The 17,916-nt window shown below is 49.5% G+C and overlaps 1 protein-coding gene across 1 annotated transcript in view; it reads left to right on the forward strand.

Moving 5' to 3' along the window:
• Positions 1-10,249, forward strand: part of PLPP7 (phospholipid phosphatase 7 (inactive)) — a 28,456-nt gene extending 18,207 nt beyond the window's left edge. Inside the window, exon 2 of the mRNA XM_077305869.1 lies at positions 9,184-10,249. Within this exon, the coding sequence (XP_077161984.1) occupies positions 9,184-9,548 (365 nt within the window). The 3' untranslated portion in view covers positions 9,549-10,249. The remainder of the gene's footprint in view (positions 1-9,183) is intronic.
• Positions 10,250-17,916: the final 7,667 nt, after the last annotated feature.

Genomic DNA, 17,916 nt, shown 5'->3' on the forward strand with positions numbered 1-17,916 from the left:
AACAGGAAGCACAATATTTTGGGCTGAATACATATTGTTGAGAGCCAGCATGGTGTAGTAGTTAAGACGGGTGATTCGAATCTGAAGAACTGGGTTAGATTCCCTGCTCCTCCACATGCAACCAGCTGAGTGACTTTGGGCTAATCCCAGTTCTCTTAGAGCTCTTCTTGCAGAGCGGTTCTCTTAGAGCTCTCTCGGTTGCACCTATTTCACAGGGTGTCTATTGTGGGGAGAAGAAGGGGAAAGTGTAAGCCATTTTTTTAACTCTTTCAGGTAGTTAAAAGCAGGGTATAAAGCACCACCTTCTTCACTGGAGAAGGTCAAATTAATACATTTTGAATAGAGAATCCAAATATCGTCAGTTGGTAATCATAGTAATATTATAATGATGACTTGTAGTAATGACTTGTAGTTATCAGCTGATAAGGATCTCTACTGAGTGAATAGGCAAGAATACCACTGGTGAATTTAGTCATGGGTGAACCAACAGGGTAGCAGTGTTTGCAGACTTATTTACAATTTAGGTATAAAAGATAGGGTTGCCAATTCCCTGGTGGGGCATGGAGATTCTGCATTGAGCAACTGATTGGACTAGATGACCTGTGTGACCCTTTCCAATTCTAGGATTCTAGAAGGAAGAGGAGGAGGAGTTGGTTCTTATATGCCGCTTTTCTCTACCCAAAGGTAGAGAAGCTCCAAGCAGCTTACAATCGCCTTCCCTTTCCTCTCCCCACAACAGACAACCTGTGAGGTAGGTGAGGCTGAGAGAGCCCTGAGATTACTGAAGAAGAAGAGTTGGTTCTTATATACTGCTTTCCTCTACCCAAAGGAGTCTCAAAGCGGCTTACAGTCACCTTCCCTTTTCTCTCCTCACAAAACACACACCCTGTGAGGTGGGTGAGGCTGAGAGAGCCCTGATATTACTGCTCAGTCAGAACAGCTTTATTAGTGCCGTGGCGAGCCCAAGGTCACCAGATGGCTGCATGTAGGGGAGGAGCAGGGAATCAAACCCAGCTCGCCTGATTCCACACTCCTAACCGCTACACCAAGCTGGCTCTTCTAGGATTCTGTGATCTCCTGGAATTCCAACTGATCTCCAGATGACAAAAGTCATTTCCCCCTGAGGAAATGGATGTTTTGGAGGGAGGACTTCATGGTATTTCATCTGGCTGAGGACTGTCCCCTCCCCAAACCCCACCTCCAGAATCTCCAGGAATTTCCCAACCTGGAACTGGCAACCTTCATGCAGGATGTCAGAACCCCCCATGTATATCTGCCATTATATCTCTGCTGTTTTTTAGTGTGTCCATCTAGCCTGCCCTGTATGCCCTGATGTAGCCCAGATGCTTTTGTTTGACACCTCAAAGTTGATTTCCTGCTGTTGTATATTATGCAAAATAAAAAAAAGTGGGAATGAGATTACTTTTTAAAAGATTCAAGGCTCATGATTCCATAAGCGGTGGCATTATAAAAAAACACTATGCATCTATAATTAGATGCATAGGTGTTTCAATAGAGATGTTTTACTTAAAAAAAATTAGCTGCCATCGCGGGCCCTTTAAAACATGGAGAAAGGTGATTCGCTACCTGGCTTGATTGACAGGCGGAGGAGAGTCACATGTAAAGCGACTTCCGCCATTTCAAGCAGGCATGTGGAATGCTAAGATGCGCGAGAAGGTGGCAGACGAAAGTGAGAGAGCCAGAAGGCGAGGAGTGTTCAGAACCGTGTTATTTTTAAGCATTATGCCATTTTGCTGGCGTATGCTATTGTTTTCAATGTGTGGAACTGCCCTAAGTGATCAACTAGGGTTCCAGAGCTGTTTGTGTGTATCCCAAGCCATCCTTGTCATTGTCCCACCCACCCATGGCATTGAGGTCTACCTCGGCAAGCAGCAACCCCCAGGGGGGCACCTCTAGCCCCAGTAGGCAGTCTGTGTCAAGCCTGCTCCTTCCCTTTCCATCTCAGGGATGGGTCAGGCCCTCTTCCACTTCCCTTCCCTCTTCAGTGGGGGCAGTGGGCCTTTCCAGGGCTGGTTTTACCTCCTGATCCACCCTGATGGGAAAGTGTAGCAGCGCAGCAGATCATAGCCCCTGTCCCAATGAGGTCAGCGTGAGGGGCACCTTCCTTGCAGTGCAGGGGGCAGGCAGCGGCTTCCCAGTAGCATGGCCTAGCAAGGTCCTTTGCAAACGGGGGCCAAAAATCCTAGAGCTAGCGCAGAGGAGAGAAGGCGGCAAAGGATGTGTCAGCCATGAATTTCTGTGGACTGTGGATGGATGTCATGGGTGGGTAGGTGATTCCTTGCTTCAAAGTGCAAAGCCCAGTTCTAATTCTCACATCTCAGAAGGGAGCAGGGTCATGGGAGGCTGCCAAGAAAGTTCTGGATGGCTGTATAGAGGCAGAGAATGGCAAGCCACCTTGGTTTATCTCTTGCCGTGAAAACCGTACAATGGAACACCCAAATCACTAAATCCAGCGTAGCAAGCCGGCAAGGTATCTTCAATCTTCAAAACACCATTTCTTTAATAAGAAGGATTCTTTAGTGATTCCCAATGTATTTCGCGAGACAGCGCTCTGTCAAGGGATTAAAAAATCTTAAGAACAAAAACATACAACACAATGGTTAACAATTAAACATCAAATAATATTTGTATTGAAAATAATTTTTAAAACATCGTGAACACATACTGAAAATCATTTCAATTGGATAATCAGTTTCATAATAAAGCTAAGGCAGCACAAACAAAAAGTAAAGTCATCAACAATTTCTACAGTGCATAAAGTTATACAGTACTAATAGTAAATATATAGGGTCTACCTGATACGTTGAGCCTCTTGTGGCGCAGAGTGGTAAGGCAGCCGTCTGAAAGCTTTGCCCATAAGGCTGGGAGTTCAATCCCAGCAGCCGGCTCAAGGTTGACTCAGCCTTCCATCCTTCCGAAGTCGGTAAAATGAGTACCCAGCTTGCTGGGGGGTAAACGGTCATGACTGGGGAAGGCACTGGCAAACCACCCCGTATTGAGTCTGCCATGAAAACGCTAGAGGGCGTCACCCCAAGGGTCAGACATGACTCGGTGCTTGCACAGGGGATACCTTTACCTTTACCTTTACCTGATACGTATTAGTCAACAACCTAGAATATTTCAGCAGCCAAACACTGTAAAAACAAATATATTAGAAAAATATATAGGCTGGATTTAACCATTTTTGTGTTACCATTTAGGTAATGGTTTGGTGTAGTCGTTAGGAGTGTGGACTTCCAATCTGGCATTCCAGGTTTGATTCTGCACTCTCCCACATGCAGCCAGCTGGGCAACCTTGGGCTCACCACGGTACTGATAAAGCTGTTCAGACCGAGCTGTGATATCAGGGCTCTCTCAGCCTCACCCACCCCACAGGGTGTCTGTTGTGGGGAGAGGAAAGGGAAGGCGACTGTAAGCCGCTTTGAGACTCCTTTGGGTAGAGGAAAGCGGCATATAAGAACCAACTCTTCTTCTTCTTCAGTAATATCAGGGTTCTCTCAGCCCCACCTGCCTCACAGGGTGTCGCTTGGGGGGAGAGGAAAGGGAAGGCGACTGTAAGCTGCTTTGAGCCTCCTTCGGGTAGAGAAAAGCGGCATATAAGAACCAACTCCTCTTCTTCTTTTAGGTGCTCCACTGTTATTTGGTTGGCTTATTGTTCTGTATATCACACTGAGTCCCATCCTTTGTTCCCTGTATTTGTTTTGAAAACTGTACAGCAGGGTTTCCCAACCACAGTACCAAGGCACTGCACGGACCCCTCAGTGGTACCGCCGCATCAGTGGTACCGCTGTTTCAGAATAGCAGCTGGGGAGAGCCCTCCCATGCTGCGAAAAACAAGTTTTTAAAATTATAAAACATCTACCCTTATTTGGGCAAGGTAACCCACCCTCTCCCAAAATGGCCAATGATGGACCTGGAGGGGGTGGGATGGGGAGGAGCCATTTAAACCTTGGTGGCCCAAGGCTCCTCTCCCTTCTGGAGAGGGGCTTGTCAGGGAGGTGTGGTCACCTGACATCACTTCCTGGTACCTTGAAGCCGTCAGTGATACCTCCACGGTCAAAATGTTTTAAAAGGCTGCCTAAGCAGTGGTCCCCAACCTTTTTATCACTGGGGACCACTCAACACTGGGGACTACTCACCAGGGACCACTCAACGCCTTTTACTGAGGCACGGTGGGGGGGGGTAGTTTACTCCTCTACTCTCAACCACTGCCCTAACGCTCTCTGATCGCTATGGTAATGTTTAAACATACCTTCAAAATAAGATACAGACACACCACAACAATGAAGTGTGTTGTAAAGTAGCGATCCCCAACCTGTGGGCCACGGACCACATGTGGTCCTTCGACTAATTGGAGGTGGGCCCCGAAGGACGCCTTCTCCCCCCCCCCGGCTCTTTACTTCATCCCCCCCAGCCCTTTACAACACACTTCATTGTTGTGCCGTGTCTGTATCTTATTTTGAAGGGATGTTTAAACATTACCATAGCGATCAGAGAGCGCTAGGGCAGTGGTTGAGAGTAGAGGAGTAAACTACCCCCCCCCTCACCGGGCCTCAGTAAAAGGCGTTGAGTGGTCCCCGGCGTTGAGTAGTCCCCAGTGATAAAAAGGTTGGGGACCACTGTTGTAAAGGGCTGGGGGGGATGAAGTAAAGGGCCGGGGTGGGGAGAAGGCGTCCTTCGGGGCCCACCTCCAATTAGTCGAAGGACCACATGTGGTCCGCGGCCCACAGGTTGGGGATCGCTACCCTACAGGGTTGCTGTAAGCTAATTGTGACTTGACAGCACTTCCATCACATACTTACCATCTTCACATTTTGGCTCGCAGTCCCTGGGTGATGCATGGGGCAGTGACCCAGGAACTGTAGGAGATGGTTGGATGGGAAGGGATGTAAAGCAAAAGAAGAAAACTATTATTTTTTTAAAACTGGCGCGCTTCTGTGCCATTACAGCCAACCTGAGGCATAGAAATTAAGTTGGCAAGAGTAATTGCTGGAATGAGTAGACTGTTGAAAGTTAGAGGAGACAGTTCCTCAGGAGCAGAGAATAGAATGCATTTTTATCTCTGACATGCAGAAATGAAGTGGGGGAACCTTTTGCTGGCTGGGAAATCAATGCAGGGAACTAGGCAGTGTGTGGGGGAAAAAATAGATTCAAGCAGAACAAAGGGGGCCTGCCAGAAGACTTACAATTTCATCAGTTGAATAATACAAATGAAAGTGTGTGTGTGTGCAAGATAAGATCACTGATAATGTGTGGAGACAGGTTCTATTTTAGGTGGCTTTTAAACGGAATGGAATTCATGGGAGATTCAGAAGAAGGCCAAAGCAAATTCATCTAATTTTATTCAACAGAGCTTACTTCCAGGAAAGCGTACCGAGGGCTGCAGCCTCAGTTTCTCAATTACTATCAGCCAGGAGAGCTAAATAGAACCTTCATGACTGGAGGCAGAATTTCTCTGAATGTTGGCTACTGGGGATGCCATCCCGAGCTACTTGGCTGGCTTCTCTTTGAAGCACAATGCTAGACTAGATGGACTGAAGAAGATGAGAAGAACTATTTTTTGTATGCGGCTTTTTACTACCTGAAGGAGTCTCAAAGTGGCTTGCAATCACCTACCTTTCCGCTCCCCACAATGGATACCGTGTGAGGTAGATGAGGCTGAGAGAAAACAGAGTTGCACTTACCTGTGTTGCTCATCAAATGGTCTTCTGTGCAGTCACACAGCCCTCCCTCCTTCCTCACTGTGGGCTGCTGCTGATAGATTGCCGTACCTGTTCTGGCAGCAAGAAGGAGAACTGAGGGGAGAGCGCTAACCCCTACCACAGCGCCTCCTCTGTGGCAGGGCTCTGTGAAGACGCAGATCCCAAATGGGACTCCACAGAAACCAGGAAGATGAACTGTGGCTGACCCAAGATCACCCAGCTGGCTGCATGTGGAGGAGTGGGAACCAAAATCATTTCTCCAGGTTAGAAGCCACCGCTCTTAACCAGTACACCAAGCTGCAGGATTCTAATTAGAAGGAGGCTCCCTTGAGGTTGCCAGAACAAGAAAGAATGAGGCCAGTTTCCCAAGCATGGAAGCTCCAAGATACCAAAAGAAATTAAATTTCAATTGTGTGTATGAATGTGTGTTCTTAGTTCTAATACCGGAATGAATATTTTCATGGGGATGAGTTTCTCATTAGCCCAGATGCGCAAAAGCAGAAACTAAGATAATTCGTGTCTCCATCATCTATATGTTTCTTAGAGAAAGTGCCTTTAGGGTGAGTTTCCAGAGCTGATTTGAAGGGCCTCAAGGAACATAACTAGGGTTGCCAGCTCTGGGTGGGGAATTACCTGGAGACTTTGGGGGTGGAGCCAGGAGAGGGTGGGATTTGGGATCAAGAGAGACCTCAGTGTTGTATAATGCGAGCCAAAGCAGCCATTTTCTCCAGGGGAGCTGATCTTTTTAGTAATTCCAGAAAATCCCCCGGGTCTTACCTGGGGACTGGTGTCCCTAGGAGGAACACAGGGAACTGGCAACACCTGGTGAGTGTTATTGCTGTTCCTCAGAAACTGACAAGGCTCCCCAGCATTGTAGGGGATAATGGGTGATGACAATGAAACGTATCCACCATATTGGATCATGTTGTTGAGGAGCCGTTCATAAAGCCTGGAGGACCCCCTGTAGCCTCTAGAACATGGGTAGTGAAACTGCGGCCCTCCAGATGTCCATGGACTACAATTCCCATGAGCCCCTGCCAGCGAACGCTGGCAGGGGCTCATGGGAATTGTAGTCCATGGACATCTGGAGGGCCGCAGTTTCACTACCCCTGCTCTAGAACAAGGCCATCACTCCTGTGGGTTGGGTCACTTTTTGAGAATGGTTGCTCGCCAAGCCTTGTGGAGAGACAGTACTGCCCAACCCTCAGGCGTTGAAGGGAACAGTTCCGGCCCTGTTTTCGGCAGGCCATCGCCCGCCTAGGTCCATCTTGGTATGTAGGTCAGATCAGTTTGCAGAGGAACACGAGCCAGAGTGACGGCGCCACTTGGAGTGACAGTGCGGCTCGTATCTATTTCTGAGAACTGCGCTGACACCAACAGAACTGTGAAGATCCCCGCATGCTCATTAGCAGGCAAGGAACATGGGGGGCGTCGGGAGGGGGCGGGGAGGGGGACACAACACTTTGAGCTGTGGGAACACCTAATGGCCTGGCACTGTGCTCCCTGCTGCTTCCCCAGAGCCAAGACACAACCAAAGCTCCCTAAGGATCCTCAGCACGGTCCTTAGGCTACATAAGCTACAGATTCTCATGCATGAACAAACATTCGGAATGCCGGCTTCCAGGTGGGACTTATAGTTCATCTTCAGGCTACAGGAATCAGATCCCCTGGAGAAAACGACTTTAAGTATTTGAAAGGTTGTCACTTGGAGGAGGGCAGGATGCTGTTTCCTTTGGCTGCAGAGGAGAGGACACGCAGTAATGGGTTTAAGCTACAACGCTATAGGCTAGATATCAGGAAGACATTTTTCACAGTCAGAGTAGTTCAGCAGTGGAACAGGCTGCCTAAGGAGGTGGTGAGCTCCCCCTCTCTGGCAGTCTTCAAGCAAAGGTTGGATACCCACTTTTCTTGGATGCTTTAGGATGCTTAGGGCTGATCCTGCATTGAGCAGGGGGTTGGACTAGATGGCCCGTATAGCCCCTTCCAACTCTATGATTCTGTGATTCTGTGACTGCTTTGGAAAGGATACCCTGTGGAATTGTACCTTACTGAGCATCCTGTCTTCCCCAGGCTCCATCCAAAAAACCCCAGGATTTCCCAGCCTGGATCTGGCAATCACAGCCCTCTTCCCCAGCCCATGCCAGTGGGGATCCAGCAACCCTAGCCATGTGTTATGCGAAGGAGCATGGGAAACTGGGATCTGTGATAAGGAGAGGGTTCTGCTGATGCACTAACTGCCAGGGGTGGACTACAATTGCCATGAGCCCCTGCCAGCATGCTAATTGTAAAGGTAAAGGTAAATGTATCCCCTGTGCAAGCACCGAGTCATGTCTGACCCTTGGGGTGACGCCCTCCAGCGTTTTCATGGCAGACTCAATACGGGGTGGTTTGCCAGTGCCTTCCCCAGTCATTACCGTTTACCCCCCAGCAAGCTGGGTACTCATTTTACCGACCTCGGAAGGATGGAAGGCTGAGTCAACCTTGAGCCGGCTGCTGGGATTGAACTCCCAGCCTCATGGGCAAAGCTTTTCAGACTACAATGTAATTGTAGTCCGTGGACATCTGGAGAGCCACAGTTTGGCCACCCCTGACAGGCATTCCAAAGTCTCTTTCATTTGCCAGGAGAGAGTCTGCGGGGGAGGCCCTGTTGTTGACTCCTCAGTACTTGCTCAGTTCAAAAGCAGGCTGCGGGTTGAAAGGTCATTGGCCAGGGCAAAGCTGACAACTTCCAGGTTCTGTTTAGGGTTGTTCAATTAAAGTCCATTCGTTTGCACCCCACCCCTTTTCTCCACTGAGGCCCAAGGTGACTTACGCCATTCTCTTCTCCCCTATTTTATCTTCACAACGACCCTGTGGGGTAGGATGCTCTTGGCCCAATCTGACCCAGCAAGCTTCCAAGGCCTGAGTGGGAACTTGAACTCAGGTCACCTCTACACCCCACTGGTTCTGTTCACATGCCTTGGCTAAATCCTGTGCAGACAAAAACAGTCGCAGGAAAAAGAAATCAGGAGACGGGGTGGGGGAGGGAAGCTGTGTATTCTTTCAAGAGCAGTTTCCTACCAAGGGAGGCCCAAATGTCAGATATGGACCATTTCTCTTTTCCTTCTATCCTCCTCCTCACCGAGAACCATTCTGACTAAGATTGTGTGCTTCGGCGGCTGTTTTGGCCGTTCATACCCAAAGCGGCTGAAGCGCAGTGAAGCCGGGGGGGGGGCAAACTGTGGCTCTCCAGATGTCCATGGACTACAATTGCAGTCCATGGACATCTGGAGAGCCACAGTTTCCCCCCCCCCGGATAATGGATTGCAATATGATATAATGTCACATTGACCCAGTCAACGCAAGTGGACACACCACCATCAACAGAGGCATGTTGTTGCCCAGTGGCTCTTGGTCTGCCTTCCACAGCTCACCTCTCTGATGTTCTTCTTCCTCCCCTCCCTCCCCTTTTCTTCTCCAGCCCTGTTCCTGGACATCCTCATCGTTGCTGGTTTACAGAAGCTGACAAAGCGGAAAGGGCCTTACGATGTCAGCCCAGGCCTGTTGGACTACCTGACCATGGACATCTATGCCTTTCCTGCCGGACATGCCAGTCGGGCTGCCATGGTGTCCAAGTTCTTCCTCAGCCACCTGGTCTTAGCTGTCCCGCTTCGGATCTTGCTCGTCCTCTGGGCTTTTTTGGTGGGACTTTCTCGGGTCATGGTCGGACGGCATCACGTCACCGACGTCTTCTCTGGTTTCGTCTTCGGTTATTTGCAGTTCCGGCTGGTGGAGCTGCTCTGGATGTCCTCCAACACTTGCCAGATGTTGATCTCCATGTGGTGAAGGCCTAGCACCACCATCCTGCGGACTTACTGCATACACCGAAGATAACTAAGGGATGCTTTTCCAAGTGTGGGATTTTGAAAACAGGCCTGCGGCAGAAATCCTTTACGTCTCAGTTGGAAACCAAGATGCCAGCTCCCGTTGTGGCAGTGATCTAGCTGCATTTAGTACCTGGCTGGCCTTGGGAGGCCGACCCCATACAGCGGAATTTTGCCCACGTTTTCTTGACTCCTGGCTGGGCAGTGAATCCATTTGGCTGTAGCGAGAGAACAAAGAAGTTGCTGTTTCTGTAGTTGTTTGTTTAAGACAGGAAGCTGGAAATTTGGAGGTGAACTTTAGGCCAGTGGGGTGCCCACTAAAAAAGCCCCATCGTATCTTTCAGTTACCCCCTGAGGCACCTGTAGCATCTTCTACCCATTCCTCCTCCTCTCCTTGCTGTACCAAGTGCCATCCCAGCTGTGGTGCCCAGCAAGCAAAGGAGGGATGGACCACCAGCCAGAGGCAGGAACAGCTGGGGGAAGCCGTGGCCACCTCCATTTCCTTTTGCATGGGGGAGTATAAAAATGCCATACAGATTGCGGAGTTACCATCTATCAGTGCACTGATCTATGGCAAGGGCAAGATTTTATCCGAGTTGTATGCCACCATGGTCTCTTGTATACGGTGGATACACAGAAGAATAAAGCATACGCCAACCTGGACTTACTTTCTTCTTGTAATAGTTTTGTAGAAGCCTTTAAAGGGAAGACATGCTAAGGGGTAGATCTGTCACGTGCGAAGAACAGGGAGGAACCAAGCTAGTCCAGATCCCAGCTCGGTAGAATTTAGTGGTGGAGCCTCTGCTTGGCATGCAGAAGCTCCCAGGTTCAACTCCCGGTGTCTCTTTTTAAAAGACCAAGTAGCAGGTGATGTGAAAGACCTCTGTCTCTGAACCTGTGGACCTGCTGCCAGTCTGAGTAGAGAGGACTGAAGTTGATGGGCCAAGGGTAGGGTTGCCAAGCTCCAGGTGGCCCCTGGATATCTGCTATTACAACAATTTATTGGATATTGTTAATTTATGGTTATTAGGGGACGGGATTATGTAAGCCGCCTCTAGCCTTCGGGGGGAGGAGGGGTATAAATACAATAATAATAACAATAACAACAATAAAGATCTGTTCCCCTGGACGAAATGGCTGCTTTAGAGTGGACTCTGGGGCATTATACCCTACCGAGGTCCTTCCCCCCCAAAAAAACTTTGCCTCCCCCAAAGACTTCATCCCCAAAATCTCCAGGTAATTCCCAATCGAAAGTTGGCAACCCTAGCTGAGTGTATGAATCAGTACAAGGCTCCTTTACGTAACTGTATAAGAATGTCCTCTAAGCAGGTGAGAGTTCAAATTGGAGAAAGCCAGCTGACCTCTACTTGAAGGCAACAACAAAGCAGAATGCAAAGCCAAGCCTGGACCCCAAATCCAGTGGCGGAGGCAGCCCCCCAGATTTCCCGAACCCTTAAAAGTTTAGCAGGGGGTGGGGTCAGACTCATTTGTTACAGGGGCCCAGATGTGACAAAAATGTCAATTTGTCGGCCAGGCCATGTGTGCCAGGAAATGTAATGCCATATTTTACAACTAACTATGACTCATTCCTCTCCTCAGCAGAGCTTGGGGGCCAAGCCAGCCCTCGTTGCCCCTTCAGGTTGGCAACCAGGGTTGGTCAGTGCCTGGAGATTAGGAATGCCAATCTCCAGGTGGAACCTGGGGATCCTCCGCTAGTACAGCTCATCCCCAGTTGACAGAGATCAGTTCCCCTGGAGAAAATGGCTGCTTTGGAGGGGGGACTTCGTAGCTTTATACTCCACCGGGGTCTCCTCCCTGCCCCAACTCCTGCCCACTCCCGGCTCCACCCCCAGAGTCTACAGGAAATTTCTCAACCCAGATCTGGCAACCCTACTGGAGATTTGGGAAAGGACCCTGGGGGGAAAAGGAAGGACCTCAGCAGGAGATATCATACCCCAGTGTAGGCCCTGATTTTCCCAGTTGTTCCTGGGCTGGATAAAAGGTCAGATGATGCTGGTTCTGGCCCCTGGGCCATATTATTATTTATTTATTTTCTGTACGGCCCTCCCAATGAATGGCTTAGGGCGGTGTACATCAGTTAAAAAATATAAATAACATGACCAATATGGTTAAAACAAGATTTAATTACAAAATTATACACGCAGTCAGCCTATTACACCATTCAGATGTCAGAGATCCTGGTGCCTTCTGTTTTTCCGGAGTGAGTCCACAGTCAGGGGGCATCTTCAGTAAGGTGGGCCCAGTGGATAAATGCTCAGTAGGTCCCCAGCCTCCCCGTGGGCTCTCTGGCTTGTCAGCATCTCAATCGGCCTTTGCATCCACGCCGGTTCACGGCAGGCTGAGCCGGTATTGATTTCTGAGTCTACAAAACAGTTTCATGGCTGTTCAAAGCACAGGATCAGGCTTCTTTGGGGTCAGTTGCCAACAGAACTTCCGAGGAGGCTGCAAGACTGAATCGCAACCCATCAAATATCTGTCCAGCCAAGGGAAACCCAAGAGCCCCTCCTTCCGTCATCAGGCTCCATAAGCCCGATAGGAAACATTGGGCCGGTACAGGGGGCCTTTCAGCTTGGCTAAGCAGATGTGTTTTTTAATTAATTAATTTGTTGTATGGGGTCTGTGGAGGGTAGCCAGGAGATCCGAGGCTTGTCTGTCAGCTGGGCAAGGGACGGTCGGGGGTGGCTTGCTGTTGTCTACCTCTGCGTCAGGGGTGGGCAAACAGTGGCCCTCTAGATGTCCATGGACTACAAGTCCCATGAGCCCCTGCCAGCATTCGCTGGCAGGGGATCATGGGACTTGTAGTCCATGGACATCTAGAGGGCCACCGTTTGCCCACCCCTGCTCTGCGTCATGATGAGCCTTGTCATTTGGTCTCCCATCCAAATGCTAGCCAGGGCCTTTAACTATCCTTGGCAAGGGTCTCCTACCAATGAAGTCACCGGAGAGACCGCAGGTTGCCCAGCAGCAAGCAAGAGGGAATTTCAAGGTGCTTCTGCTGTGTAACTAGCTGTCAGGCTGGCCCTCGGCAGTATCAAAAGGGAAGTCCGTTCCAAGTCTCCATGGCAACTGGCTGGGATGTCCAAATTGAGAGGCAGCAAAGGCCTATCCCCCCCCTCCACCCATTTCTTCTCAGATGCTCAAAAGTAACATTCCCATGGAAAAAATGATCCCCCCCTCCAGTTATTTCTCTCCCAGAACCCCCAACTAATTATTAAAATCACCGATCCCAATGTATTCATTTCCGTCCTGGACTGAATCGTGACCTGTCTTGTTACTAATGCTGATTTCTCCACGCCTTCTACCTCTCCACATATCACATTTAATCCAGTCATACCTGCTATTGTCATTCGCCTGCCCATGTCGTTCAGCATTTGAAGTCACGCCACTCTCCTAAGGACAGATGGACTCACATTCTAGCCGTATCCAAAGAAGGGAGCGGAGACGTGAGCAGTGACTCATGAAAGCTCATGTCCTTGGCTACTGGGCTTTTGCTCTTCGGCTCTCCCAAAGGATTTCTCCTTCATTTCCTTCAGATCATCTCCCTTAGCATTTCTTCGCTAGCCTCACAGCGTTGTTGTGAGGCTAAAATGGATGAGAGGAAAATTAAGTTGCTTTGGGTTCCCTTTGGGAAGAAAGGTGAGGTATAAATGAAGCAAATAAATAATTATCCTTATCCATTGTTCCTCTATATATTTGTGAAACAGCCTGGGGGTGGAATGTGTCCGGCTGTCCAAGTTGGAATACGGCAAATCAGGGTGCAGCGAGCAAAGCTGGCTGCACCCTGATTGGCCCTGCCCCTGCATCTCCCGCCCTCCATTCCTGGACTCTAGTCTCTTTGTTCTCAGACATGCCTCAGTGCCTGGAGCCAGCAGCAGGTAAGAGGAGAGGTCCCTGGGCAAAGGGTCGTGGTGGAAGGCCGGCTAAGGTGGGTCTCTTGGTCTGCTAGGCTGGGCCTGCTGACAAGGGCCTGCTGACTGCCTCCTAATGAGCTGTGTCCCGGACCTGCTAATGAGCTGTCCAGCCCCAGCCCGCCCCACTTGATCTGCCTGTGAGCTGCGGCCCAAAGCCACTTTAAGCTGCCTGGCCAGGGGAAGGGACCCTTTCAAGGCCCATTCTTAGGAATGGGCTTTGAAGCTAGTATAATAATAATTGTGCTTGATAAGACTCATCCTTCATCCAAGATGCCTCTCTTCTCTCCCACACTATCTGTACAACAATCCTGCAAATCAGGCTCGATTGTGTTTCAGTGAGAAAGAAGAAGAGTTGGTGTTTATGCCCCATTTTTCACCACCCAAAGGAGTCTCAAAGCGGTGCCTTCCCTTCTACTCCCTACAACAGACACCCTGTGAGGTAGATGGTGCTGAGAGAGCTCTGAAAGAACTAGGACTGCCCCCAAGTGACCCAGTTGGCCTGATGTGCCTCCGGGTGGGTTACAGTCACCTTCCCTTCCTCTCCCCACAGCAGACATCCTGTGAGGGTGGTGGGACTGAGAGAGCCCTGAGAGAACTGTGACAGAATCAAGGTCATGCAGCTGGTTATGCGGAGAAGTGGGGAATCAAACCAGTTCTCTAGATGAGAGGCCATTGCTCTTAACCACTACAACATACTGGCTCTTTACCAACCAAAAATAAGTAAATAAGACAGCCAGCAGGTCACCTACAGCAGGGGTAGTCAACCTGTGGTCCTCCAGATGTCCATGGACTACAATTCCCATGAGCCCCTGCCAGCATTTGCTGGCAGGGGCTCCTGGGAATTGTAGTCCATGGACATCTGGAGGACCACAGGTTGACTACCCCTGACCTGCAGAACTTGGTAACTAAGAGAGGATTTGAACCCTGATTTCTCAACTATTAGAGCAACACAACAACCATTACACCACACCGGCTCTCATTAGTGTGTCATCAGAATGCCTTTCTTTGGGGAAACCATTATTTGCTTCAGGTGAGTCTTAAACCTTTGCTGTCCTTCGATTGTTCCCCTTCTCCTGGTTTGTCCATTTGTTGTGTTGCTTTTCTTTCTTGGTAAATGAGCTCCAAGTGGAAAAAGTGAAGAAATGGTTCACCTAAAACAGTAGTTCTCAACCTGGGGGTCGGGACCCCTTTGAGGGTCAAATGACCCTTTCACAGGGGTTGTGGCAGGGCAAGCAGCTTGGCTGGGAGGGGTACCATCCACACAACAGCCTTGCGGGGTGGATTGAGATAGAACGTTTGTCTTTCTGGAGCAGCGGAAAAGAGCAGGACTGGCATGGTGGGACAAGAGGCAGAACTGAACTGAGAAACCCCAGGGGGAAAAAAACAATTTATATGCAATGATGAACAATGGATCTTCACACCATTGTTCAGTTTCGGTTTAATTTCTGTGAAAGAACACTTGCATAATTTTATGGTTGGGGGTCACCATAATATGAGGAACTGTATTAAAGGGTCATGGCATTAGGAAGGTTGAGAACCACTGCCCTAAAAGACCAAATACTTAGACCATTTCAGGTCTGAGAAAAGCTGAAGTGATTGGGGCTTCAGGAAAAAAGAACACAACCAATGGACAATATGGTGACAGTTTCATGCACAGTTTGGACAAAGTGGATAAATCCCATTTTCTTCTCCTTTTCTCACAATACTAGAACTTAGTGCCGCTGGAGGGCCAACATGCATAACTTGAAGAAGAGCTGCTTTTTATATCCACTTTTCACCACTCAAAGGAGTCTCAAAGTGGTTACAACCCCCTTCCCATTCCCACCACGGACACCCTGTGAGATGGGGGAGGCTGAGAGAGTTCTGAGAGAACTGTGACTGGGCCAAGGTCACTCAGCAGGCCTCATGTGTCTCCAAGTGGTTTACAACCCTCTTCCCTTCCTCTTCCCATAACAGGCACCCTGTGAGGCAGATGAAGCTGAGAGAGTTCTAAGAGAACTGTGACTAGCCTGAGGTCACCCAGTTTATTGCATGTGATGGTGAGGGAATCAAACCCGCTTCTCCAGATTAGAGGCTGCCGCTCTTAACCACAATCCCCAGCTGGCTCTCAGACAGTGGGACATGGAGAACTAGAATTACAACTACTTGTCAGACGATACAAATCCATTCCTTGGGAAAAACGCTGCCCTGGTGGGTGCATTATCCTCGGCTGAGGTCTCTCCCCAAACCCTCCAGTCCCCAGGGTCCATCTCCGTCTCCCGGAGTTTCCCAACCCTAAACAAAGTGGCTTGATTATAGTTTGGAATGTACTGTCACTAGACACTGCCCTGGTGTGGATGGTCAGGCTAGGCCAGTCTCATCAGATACTGTAAGCCAGGGGTAGTCAAACTGCGGCCTTCCAGATGTCCATGGACTACAATTCCCAGGAGCCCCCTGCCAGCATTCACTGGCAGGGGGCTCCTGGGAATTGTAGTCCATGGACATCTGGAGGGCCGCAGTTTGACTATCCCTGCTGTAAGCTAAGCAAAGTTGGCCCTGGTTAGAACTTGGCTGAGAGTCCACCAAGGACGTCCAGAGGCCCTGTGCAGAGACACTCCATGGCCAACCACCTCTGAATGGGTCTTGTCCTGGAAATCCTATGAGGTCATCCTAAGTTAGCTGACTCGATGCCCCCCACTCCAGGCATGGGCTACAAAACACAATTTGACACATCCATGGCTTTTAGCCGTCATGGCTCAAAGGCCGTCTCTGTCTGAAGACCAGCGGAAGGCAAACATCAGGGGAGAGGAGTGGCCACCATGCCCGGCTTGTGGGTCCCTTAGAATGATGTGTCTAGCCACTGCTGGAAATAGAAAACAGGGCCAGAAGAAGTGTTCATCTGATCTAACCGGGCTGCTCTCGATTACTTCTTTCGTAACCCAACAGTGAACCTGAACTCCTTTGAGCGAGGCAGAAAGCTGCGATGCGTTCTTTATTTATAGATTTTTTTTATCCTGGTAGCTTAACGTGCCTTTGAGCAGCACATTCTTTTGGGCCCCACATGAATCTGCTGAGGTTGGTCGTTCAGAGGCTGAATGCTCCCGCAGGCTCCCTCAAAATCACTTGATTTTCACTTTGGGAAACGGGTGAATCCTCCCACATTTAAAAAATCCCGGCAGGTTGCTCTCTGACCCGGATGCTTTCCATCTTTGGTTTCGTTGCCAAACTTCCACTTACCGTTTAGTGCAGGGGTGGGCAAACTGTGGCCCTCCAGATGTCCATGGACTACAATTCCCATGAGCCCCTGCCAGCTGGCAGGGCTCATGGGAATTGTAGTCCATGGACATCTGGAGGGCCACAGTTTGCCCACCCCTGGTTTAGTGACTGGGTTCATCTGGAGATTTGCCATGGTTGACCCCTGTTCCATACTGGGTTTCATTGTTCATTCTTTGGATGAAAATCCTGCCTTTTCCTTTGAAGCTGCCACCATAGAACAGGTAGTGGCTTTTTTGGGGAACTGTTTTAGCTTGAGCTGTATGCTGCGTCCAGACTGGTTCTCTTTGCACTGGCATTTTATTGAATTCCTGCCCACCCCCCAGGGTGATGATGGGTTCAACAGAGCTTCTGAAGTGAGACGTTCTGGAGACAGAGCTTCCCTTTGCCATCAAGCTGTTAAATTTTATGGCTAATACTTCTTCACCTTAATTGCACCATAAAGTTCTTCTCTCTCCTCTGGGTATTGATATGCCTAAAGTCCATGCCCAGGTTGATCACTCGTGGTTCTTTCAGGCTTGGGTCTTTCTGTTCATCCTTTCTCTTAAAAAGCCTGGGGATCTCCCAAAATTACAGGTCAATCCCAGACTCAAGAGATCAGTCCCCCTGGAAAAATCACTGTTTGAGAGGGTGAAGTCCATAGCATTATATAATACTGAGGTCCGTCTCCGTCCCCACCCCAAATCCCATCCACTTCCAGGTCCACCCCCATAGTCTCCAAGTATTTCCCAACCCAGAGCTGGCAAGCCTGGTTCCTTGCGGTGCAATGCTAAGAAGATATATTCTTCTAAATCCGTCCCCTACTATCTCCGGGGGAACTGATCTCCTTAGTCTGGAGATGACCTGTAATTCCTGGGCATCCCCAGGCCCCACCTGGAGGCTGGCATCTTTAGGCTTCACTGCTATATCTCCAGGAATTTCTCAACACAGAGCTGGTAACCTCTTCAAGGCCTGTTTCTTTCACAAATGCATTTCTCACCACTGTACCTCACTGGATTGGGCCTTCCACGCAGCCCTTTCCCGCTGGCACTCTGAGTGCATCTCAGCCAACTCTTCTTCTTATCCAAAACCTGTTTTCAGTTGCCTCTGGGCTTTGGTACATGGACTGAAAAGTGGGGTATATGAGAGCCAGTTTGGTGTAGTGGT

This window comes from Paroedura picta, chromosome 12 (genome assembly GCF_049243985.1).
Source record: "Paroedura picta isolate Pp20150507F chromosome 12, Ppicta_v3.0, whole genome shotgun sequence".
Classification (NCBI taxonomy): domain Eukaryota; kingdom Metazoa; phylum Chordata; class Lepidosauria; order Squamata; family Gekkonidae; genus Paroedura; species Paroedura picta.